Genomic DNA, 10,676 nt, shown 5'->3' with positions numbered 1-10,676 from the left:
ATTCCATAAGAGTAATTACGATGAATATTTACTTCAAGTAAAACTTTATACAAACATCATTTTATTCATTCAACTTTTATATTATGCAGCTCCTTTTACTGATTGAAGTTAAATACTTTTACAGAAATGTTGACACTGCAGGAATTAATTTATTAGAATCTTTTAAGAATAATTTCAATTTTTTTTTTTACAAAAAGATATAATTATTTTTAAATAAATATTATATAAAGTTAAAAAAAAAACTTCTAGAGTTCCTTAAATTAAGAGGATTGAAAGTACAAATTCATTTGACAGTTAATATCTCATTAGAAAAAAACTTTGAGAAACTTCAAAGTAATAAAGTATTATTACTGTCTTTTGAAAAAAAATAAAAATAAGATACTAATTAAAATTAGTTTTTTACAATAAAATATTTGTCTAATTTTTAATTTATTTTTTGAGAATTAAAAAAAATTACTTTATATTCAAAATAAAAACTTTTTATAATTATGTTAATTTTTTTTTTTCTTATTTATTGATTTTAGTTTTTAAAAAATAAAGCTTGAAATTAAATATTTTCACACAAATCAAATATCAAAAAACAATTACTCATTTATGTATAAATTACAAAGACTTTTTTTCTCATTTTTTCATTAATTGAATTCTAATTAATTTTTCTTTTAAATTAATGTTATTTCATTTTAAATAATTATTTTTTAATATTGCATGGAAAATTAATTAATTGAAAACATACGCTAAAGCAAAAGACGTAAAAAAATTACAATAATATTTTGATAATTTTATTGCCGATAAGCGTAAGTTGATATATAAATAAATAAAAATAACATAAAATCTTAAGTATTGATTTTTGAAATTTTCAATAAAATTTAACAATTTAAAAATCTATTTCTTACAAAATTAAATTTTTAAATTTTTCTTTTTTCGAAAATCGCAAAACGTCAGTAAATATTAATCTTGCATCATAATAATCATAATGATAATATAGTATAATAGCTTTTAACTCCGAGTTTAATGTTTAGATGACAACACAATTGTAAAATTTCCAGCCCACTTTTGTCACTTACAAACTATTAGTACCTACACGGAAAAAATGAAACCCGACTGCTGTTTGTTTTTGGCACCAGACTCAGTCGTGTGCAAGAAAAAATGGAAAAAAAATTAGTTTACACCAGACTGAGTCGTGTGCGCACCTGAATGAGTCTAGTGCAGCACAGAACTCAGTCATTTTCTGACTAGACTCATTCGGGTGCGCACACGACTCAGTCTGGGGTAAACTAATTTTTCTTCCATTTTTTCTTGCACACGACTGAGTCTGGTGCCGAAAACGAACCAGTCGGGTTTCATTTTTTCCCAGTGTTCCCATCCGTCACATAATTATCGTAAACGTCACATAATTTGAAGCATTATACGATCGTACATCCGACTTTGATTATGTGACGAAAAGTTACGATAAAATGAGTCTTGTACGGTAATTGTACGATAATTTTCGATATGTTTGATTTTCATTCTTATCCATGCGGGTTAACTTTCATTTATTACCTGCTCGAAGTATGCAGCACCCCGCGGGTGCCCTATCGCCCTACACAGTTTATTTTGTTATGCTAATGTTTAATAAATTAATATGAATCAATATATAAAATTGATTATTTTTTTATTTGATTTCATTTCATGAAGAAACATTTTTTTTGTAAATATTTTTCAAGAGTAAATTTATGTCCGAATTTTAAATGAAAATATTTTGGCATAAAAAAAATTTAAACTATGTAAATTTAGTCAAGAACTTAAGTTTAAAATTTTTTTTTTGTGCGTACGATAATTTTTCAGAAGATCCGATAATTTGACGGCACTGTGTCGATCAGACAAGCAAAAGTTTCTGGGAATACTGTTTTTTCCGTGTACTATAGTCTCGAAAAGCAGCAACAAATACACCTCCAAACGTTTCATCCCAGTTTTAGTAACAATTTAAAATAATAAACCAATTATTTGGGCAATTATCGTGAAATGAAATCCACTTGGTTTTAAATTAACTTCGTTATATCCAAATAGAGAATTTACAAATGATACGCGTGTATATTAACTGGACACGTACATTTATTAACACGTAGGATGAAACGTTTGATCATTTTGAAGTGGATAGCAGAAAAACAGCAACCAGAGAGTAAACTCTAGTATATCTACAAATGCAGAGTGATATATTACTAACCCAGTGGAAAATAACTGAAACTCAAAATAAATTTACAGTACAATCTTTATAGAGAACAATTATTACAATAGCTAGTTTTGCCAGCAAGCTATGGAGTTAAAAATTTTATTGCTGCAAAATTTATTACCTGTGGTAACAAGATACGATTTAATAGATCTACCGTACGGTTCGTTTGGTTACGGATTAACGAAGGGAATACCGATATTCACAGGTACACCCGTCATCCTCACCCCCTGCTCTCTGCTCTCTTTTCTCTGTTTTCTGGTGCTTGTTTCCGAACACATAACACTCTACCGGGAAATAACTGAAAATTCCAATCAGTATTTACATATTTGAATTTTATCAATCTAATTGGCCGCATGCATGAAATTCGATGTTCTACTCACTAAATACATTTGTATACATCCCATTTATTCAAATTACTATTACTTACAAATAAATTTCATTTATATACATACTAAATTACAATAAAAAAATAGTAAACAACAAAAAAGAAATATATCATACAATTTATATTTTATTAAATAAAAGGTAAGCTGATAAAAAACGTAACATAAAACTTTTTATTGAAAAAATAAATTCCACGTCTGAACAACCGGCGATATGTATCACTTTTAAATATTTACGAGTCAATAAAAATCGTATGATTTATTCCGATGGAAAAAAATGACAAAGTTAGAAGTCTTGACTATTTTTTAATTTTTTTTTAACAAAAAAATTTTTTCCAAAAAATTGTTTTTAAAAAATTCCATTTTTCAATTTATTTTTGCCATAATTTATTTGTTAAAAAAAATTATTTAATATCTGCTAAATTTATTTTTTTTTATAACGTAAAATTTGTAGTAAAAATTTTTATTTTTCTTTAAAAATATGCAAGAAAAGTAATATACATGCATTACACTTCAGTCTACTTAGAAGTTCATTATAAATGCATAAATATTAAAATTTGTTACCTGAGTTTAAAAGTGCTCACTGTATTAACGATTTATGATTATCATTATAAATGTCCAGAAACAGACGAGCATTTACTTAAAACTATTTTATTACAGACGATACTGCGACAGTCGGAGATTAGTTTGATGCCTATACCCCAGCATGAGGCCCTTGTCTAGCCCCCATGTATTTGCAAAAGGACAAAGCTATCAGGTATGTTCGCTTTACTCTTCATTAAGAAGAGAACTCAACTTTTGGTAGTTGAGTTTTACACTCAAGAAACTATAGTACGGTCGCTAGATACTCATTGAGCGCAAAAATACCTAGGTAAAATTTTATTTCAAATAGTATGTACAGAGGAAAATTTTAAACTTACCTTACAGTTCAGTCCCTTTCTTCCCCTTTTCTTCATACCGCTCCACTCCACTCTACCTCCATATTACCTGAGTACTTTCGGGTCTTAAGTGGGAGCTTCTACCGCTCATTCGTATAACATCGGCCAAAATTTTGCGACGTTCGGTCAAGCGGATGCGCCCCTCCCATTCCCAAAAAAGTGAGGGGGAAATTACGGACAGGGAAACTCAGGTAAAACGTGTCCTCACATTCTATTTGATATTGCTGGAGTATAGTTGCACACCAACGCTCCATTCTAAGTGAATAAAGTAATTCAAAATATTGCAGTGCAACAAAGCAAAAGTGTTTTATTTAATTAATTTTGATTATTGTTAATTGTTCACTTTGAACTTTATTTCACTTTATTCACACCGATCTGTGTTGGATTTAATTGAATTTGTTTCATTGGATTTAAAATGATTTCATCCCCACGGATCAATGGTTACGCGCACTACAATATTTTTCGAAATAAAGAGGTATTTATTTAACATTTTATTATTGTTTTTTATTTATTATTAATTTGTGGTGGTTAATTATTTAATTGCTTGTGGTTTATTTATAAAAATTATTCATTATTTTGAATAATTAATTATGGTGGATAAAAACACGTGGTTTTTTCACTTCTTGAATTTTTATTCATTTTTATAAAATAAATTATCAAATAAAATGTTTCGTTAACTTTTTATTATTTTTTAGTTTATAAATCAAATTTTTTATTGGTTTCAATTTTCAAAACGGAGAATTTTATTAGTCCGTTTATATTTCTTTATATTCTGCTACATATATTAATGTATACTCCTATCAATCAAATGAAGCTATTTCTCTAATATAATTTTATTCTAATATTTTGTAAATTTTATTTTAATATTTAATTACTTGTAAATAAAATCAAAATTTGAATTATTCTTTATTAGTACTCTTTTCTAAATATTTTATTAAATATAATGTTTATTTATAAACATTAATTTGTCCAAATACTTTCTTTTTTTTTTTTTAATTAATATTATTTAAAAATTTTTTATTAATTTTTTTTTTTCGTAAATAATCCTGAAGTTAGCAAAGACTTTAAGACTTTTGGGTTTTTTTTCTTCAGTACACATCCAGCCAAAAACTACTATCCTTAACGAAAAATTTTAACCCAGGTCATTAGGATATATACTGTCATTATCTGTCACTTAAAAATCCATTCACTTAGGCTTAAACCATTAGACACGGTCTGGCTCAATAGTTTTATATGAAGAAATTAAATATTCGTAAAATTAAAAATGCATTTTTAAATATTCTCTTTTGTTTTGTAAATTACTGTTTAAAAAAACTCAAGATTTTAAATGTCAGATAACTTGGGTATCATTTTCTAAGATCAAATTATTTATTTCAATACTTTATCTTTTTTTTTTATCGATAACTTTTTAATATCTGAAATTTCATAACATTTTTTTATGCACAATTTTTTTTAGAGTATAAAAAAAATTTTCTTAATATTTTATAATTTACTTTATTGAATTTCACCACTTATAATTATTAGTTTCAATGATACCAAAATTGTAAGAGTTTTTTGAATTATTAAAATAAATTAATTTTGGCAAAAAAAATTTATTTCTAAAATTCTAGCTTTAAAAACTCTGAAACATTATAAATGCAATTTTTTTAAAATAATTTTTTGGGCCTAACTTATAAAAAAAAAAATAAATAAATAAATTATCGTCTATCAATTTCAGTTCTTTACAAATTTTTTATCAATAATTTTCAATGTCTTATTTCCATAATTTATTTAAATCTTCTTATGTAAAACTATTAATGGAAAGACTCAATTAATATGAAATTATCCATTCAATTTTTTTAATATTTAATAATTTATTATAAAATTTCATAAACTATAATAATAATTAAAAAAATTTTCAAACAAATAAATTATAACAAGAAAAATTTATTTAAAAAATTCCATCTTTAGCTCTAAAAAATTATAAATGCAATTTTTTAAAAATAATTTTATAGACCTAGTGTATTTTGTTAAGTGTTTGCTAATTTCAGTGTCATAGATTTTTACATGTAAATTTTTTTGCAATAATTAATCACCAAAATTCTTAAAATTATTAATTAAAAATTAAAAATTAATTAATTAATTATTAAAATTAATTTTCATTGTTTAAATTATTTAAATTATTAATTTTCTCTTTCATCAGATGCCATACAACGAGTCAAAATATTTTACCCCAACAAAACCACAAGCAGAGTGGATGAGAACATTGTACTCAACGCCGCCATTACCTGCAACACCGCCTCCAAGCCCGGCTTGTTGGCAGTCACCAAAATGTCAGACTCAGCTCCAATACTCGCCAGTATCGTCACTAAGTATGAGTTACTGTCAATCTCAGTGCCTGCAGCGTCAAAACACACCAGTGATGCCATCGAGCCCAGGTTATCATGCGGGACAGTATAATCAGGCCCAAAAAATTCAAATGTCTCCGTCAAGTACAGGTTATTATGCCGGAGAATATAATAGCTTAGCGTCACTGAATTCCAATTATCAGCATTACGGATTATGGGATCAGTACCAAAATTCTATGGTCCAATCGCCAAGTCCAGTCTACCAGCATAATTCACCGTGTCTTCAACAGCAAAGTGCTCTGAGATCGTCACCAAATTCAAATGATCAAAACACTTTACACTCTTCTTACGATCACCAGTATGCAGGTACTCAAAGTCCTGGAATGACTTCGAGTTATTGGAGCGCTCACCAAAATCTTTACCAGTGCCAAAACCCCGCGCCACCAGCAAACACAGGTTGCGAGTACGCTCATCAATACCCTCTACAATTTCAAAGTAGTCCAAAAATACCTGTAGATTCACCTGCACAGCATGAACCTCCAGTTAATACGCTAATTACTCCAGTAAGCTCCGTTCAAGACTTGGATAAAATAATCCTGGATTTTGAAATGGGTTATTCGTCTCCCCGGAAGAAGGATAATGTCTCACCTGTTGGGGCTGGTAAATTTGTCAAGAAAATGGTTGCTGCATTAGAGCACAAGTATTCTGCACAAACATCTAAGGTACATTTCTTCTTTTATTGCATAATCATTTTTATTTTGAAACTTTTTCTTTATGTTGTTATGAAACTCAAGATAGTAGACAGCAATTACTTTATTTTAATAAATTAATTTCATAAATATTAGAAATTTTATGAGACTGTTTTTGAAATTTATTAATATTATTGATCAAAATTACTGTTTTCATTTTTTTTTATTTATTTAATAAAAATTTTCAAATTATTAAAACGGAAGATTTTTATAGTCCGTTTTTATCTCAATATATCTTAATTTTATAACTTTTCTTTATTTCTTTTGCTATGAAGTAAGAATTTTTATTATTTACTTTCAAGAGTTAACTTGAAAAAAAAAATATTTGAATTTTTAAGTTTTTTTTTTTTTTTTTTTTTTCAACTTTTTGATTTTGCCAAGAGAAAATTCAAAATTTATAAGTATAATTTGTTAAAAATTTTGTAAATTTCATTTGAAAATCATGAAAATTAAGTTAGCCATCTAAAAATTTTTCGAATTTTTTTTTATTGACAAATTTATTACAAAATAATAAAAAAAAAATTTTCATTTGTAAAAATCTTGAAAAACTACAAGTGCAATTTTTAAAAAATATAAAAAATTAAAAACGTCGGCTAACTTTAGTATTATTTCAAAATCACTTCAGCTTCATTTTTGGAATTAATTTTTTCTAAAATTTAATAACCATAAAAAAAACATGACAATTTTTATCAAACTTTTATTTTTTTAATTTTTCTAATTAAATAATCAATTTCTTTCAATTTTCAGAGTTTTCCTGAATTTAAATCCCGCCATAACAGTTCCAAGGATTCAAAGAACTCTTCAACTCAAAAATCGTTCAACGAAACATTTATCTCAGGAAAGAGTGGTGAAAAAACAATTTCTTCCATCAAAAACCACCAGCAGAAGCCGATAAACCGCTGTCTGGACGATACATTTATTCTCGAAGACAATGACAATCTCGACATGGAATTAAAAACTGGAGTACAACCTCGATTCAAGCCTGACCCTGACCCAAATCCTGAATTAGAGTCAAAACCTGAACCACAACCTCAACCTCAACAGAAAATCCAAATTCAGGACAGCATACCAATTTACATGGACACCGAAATAGTTCTGCGAAGAAAAAGAGCCTCAGAGCCTCCAGCAAGATCAGATTCATTCAACCAAATGCCCAGCGCTCCAAAAATAGTTGCCGCTAAATTAAAAACTCCAATTGAATTTGACGACGATACTGAGATAGAGTGGATCCCAGTAACAAATCAGAAGCTACCGCGTAAGAATTCATTCAAGAAACTTCTTACTTTGTTGACTGGAAAGAAGAATCCAATGAAGGGAAGTAAATTTTTCTGCAACCTGAACAAGAGCAACGCCGAAACTAAATCATCACAACGGGACTCGGGATACGTTGAAAAATCATCATCGTCATCTTCTTCACTTTCTTCTCAAGGCTCGACTAAAGTTCCAAAGCAACACTCGAATTTATCGAGCTTCCAGCAACCCTCGGAAGATCATATCCAGAAATGGTTCGGGCTTCCATCAGAGGAAAATAACATGATAGTGGATGATAAATTGTTTGATAAAAATAAAATACTATTTAAAGAACTAGATAGAGATGAAGTGCGAGTATCACTGGGTCCATTGTTCCCCGCCCGGGCCAAGAATATTTTCACAGACATCAAGAGAAAATTGAAGGAAAACAACATGAGATCTGTCACATCAAACCCACCAAAAGCCTCCAAAAAATCAAAGGACTTAATTAACAGCTCGACATCTTCTATTACTTCTTCAGCAACTTTCAAAACTCCGCTCATTTCTTCAAAATATTTCAAATCACCGTCAAGCTCTCCAAAGTCAAAATCTCGACAAAACAGCCTGGTAAAACAGGACCTGGACGATTCTTATAAATCATTTGACGAGGGGATTTCTCCTCCTGAACTTGAACTTCCATCACCCATCTGGGAGTTTCTGTCCAGCAACAACAGCAACTCTACCTACAATCTAAAGAATGATTGGTCTCAATCCGAGCCTCAAATTTTCTCTGTTATGCAGAGTGAAGCTCACCGATCCTCGATGCCTGATTATGATTATAATAATATGATCTACGACGTTCCCAGGTCTAACGAGCCAGGAAGACCCAAGTCTAGTATTTACGAAGAAGCGTTGTCTGTAAAGAGACGCACCGAGAGCTTTGATTCAAGTTCAATCACAGCGACTGATAACTATTTTGTCCAACAAAATTCGGAAGAAGCGAGTATTAATTTATTAAGACCTAAAGTTTTATTGAGTCAACAGATTCTCAGTTCGATGGCGCAAGACGAAGCGAGTCAACTCCGCGCGCCTTATTTGGTTAATAGTCTTAAAAATAGTCGATAGGATAATTCGATTTTTTTATTTTAACCCTAGACTGGTCAACAAACGCGACCTAACGACTCTGGTCAAGCGATGAGGAAAGCCCCGTGAATTTTTTTAAGAAATTTTTTTTACCAATTTAATGTTTTTGAAGATGTTTAAAAAAATTATTAATATATTCTTAAATGTTCAAGGATCAGTCAAATTTTTTTGAATAATTTTAGTAAATATTGAAGATGTATTAAAAAAAAATTAAAATTAAATTAATATTATGTAATTAAAAAATTAAAAAAAAATATAATTGAACGCGACGTCACGCTCATACGTTGGTTGACCAGTCTAGGGTTAATTACTTGGATTTTTTTTTAGATTTATTGAGTTGCTTTGTAATATATTTATTTATTTATTTATTTTTATCTTTTAATTTGTTTTAGAGGATAAAAGTATTTTATGCAGTCGGTTTAATACTCTTGGAGCTATCAATAAGATGATAGGCACTCTTAAGAGATAATTAATTAATTTTAGTATTAATTAAACAGTATTTTTGTAAATATAAAATCGAATTATGTTTAGAAAATTTATATATATCTGATCGACTGTTTAGAAATTAAGGAACAAGTTTTTGGTATGAAGAATAATCCTCTGAGCTATCAATAAAATGATAGAATTTTCTTTTGAGATTAAATTATTCTTACTTGTAAATATATAAATGAATAATTTCAAGTCTGTTGAATTTTTTCATATTTAAATATTTCTATGAGATCTTGAATTATTTTATACCGGTAAACTTGTGCCTTAATTATTAGCAATAAGTATTAATAATTGTAATTAATTTAAGATTTTTTATTTAAGAAACAGGTGATAAAAAAAAAATTATTTTACATTAAATTATTTCAGAGAAATAATTTTTTTTCTAATTTAAAGGAATGTTAAAATAAAAAATCTAAATAAATTGTTATACTTAAATATATTTCTATTTTTTTACTTATAAATTTAAGCTCCAATTTTCACCCCTTTGGTAATTTTTTACGACTCTATAATTTATGTTTACTTTGTCGCAAATATTAAGAGCATATGTATCATGATTTAATATCTAGCGGCTCAGATATTTCATATCTTTACATACATGCTTCTATACATTAATATATCAGGAATAAAATTGCTTATTACCGCATCGTATATCACAGAATTTAATTAAATAAAATTAACAACCTTGCAGTCACTATGTGACTACTGTGTGAACTATAAAAAATTAAAATTTTGCTTTATTAAATAATGGCTTTTGTTAAATTGCACTGTACTTTCTTAAATATTGACGTTTTATAAGATATAAGCTCATCCTGATGTTACACTCATTAAGAGCTTTCATTTGAGTACCCACATGCATTTTTCATATATTTTTCATATATATAATACATAAAATATATGAAAATTTAATGTGGGTACTCAAATGAAAGGTCTCAATGAGTGTAACATCGGGATGAGCTTATGTCTTTAAAAATGTCAATAGTTCACAAAATACAAGGTCATTTCTCAATTATTGACATTTTTAAAGATATAAGCTCATTCCGACGTTATACTCATCAAGAACTTTCATTTGAGTACCCACATGCATTTTTGATATATTTTTCATATATACATATATATAATATATATAAATATATAAAATATATGAAAAATCGATGTGGGTACTCAAATGAAAGGTCCCGATAAATGTAACATCAGGATGTGCTTATATC

At 28.0% G+C, this 10,676-nt stretch overlaps 1 protein-coding gene across 1 annotated transcript; it reads left to right on the top strand.

Annotated features, from left to right (window-relative positions):
• Nucleotides 1-3,721: 3,721 nt before the first annotated feature.
• LOC123272483 lies at nucleotides 3,722-9,001 on the top strand. Its single transcript, XM_044739323.1, has 3 exons — nucleotides 3,722-4,005; nucleotides 5,713-6,579; nucleotides 7,354-9,001. The coding sequence occupies exons 1-3, from the start codon at nucleotides 3,946-3,948 to the stop codon at nucleotides 8,959-8,961; spliced, it is 2,535 nt and encodes an 844-aa protein (XP_044595258.1). The 5' UTR covers nucleotides 3,722-3,945; the 3' UTR covers nucleotides 8,962-9,001.
• The last annotated feature ends 1,675 nt before the right edge of the window (nucleotides 9,002-10,676 follow it).

This window comes from Cotesia glomerata, linkage group LG10 (genome assembly GCF_020080835.1).
Source record: "Cotesia glomerata isolate CgM1 linkage group LG10, MPM_Cglom_v2.3, whole genome shotgun sequence".
NCBI classification, from domain to species: Eukaryota; Metazoa; Arthropoda; class Insecta; order Hymenoptera; family Braconidae; genus Cotesia; species Cotesia glomerata.
Note: the sequence above shows the minus strand (reverse complement) of the source record. Positions and strands in the feature narration are given on the sequence as shown.

What these genes read in the sequence shown, in the direction of transcription:
- LOC123272483 (XM_044739323.1), top strand. Translation starts at nt 3,946, where the DNA reads ATGATTTCATCCCCACGGATCAATGGTTACGCGCACTACAATATTTTT. An exon ending in ATATTTTTCGAAATAAAGAG is followed by an intron (nt 4,006 to 5,712) that starts GTATTTATTTAA and finishes CTCTTTCATCAG; the next exon opens with ATGCCATACAACGAGTCAAA. An exon ending in ATTCTGCACAAACATCTAAG is followed by an intron (nt 6,580 to 7,353) that starts GTACATTTCTTC and finishes TTCAATTTTCAG; the next exon opens with AGTTTTCCTGAATTTAAATC.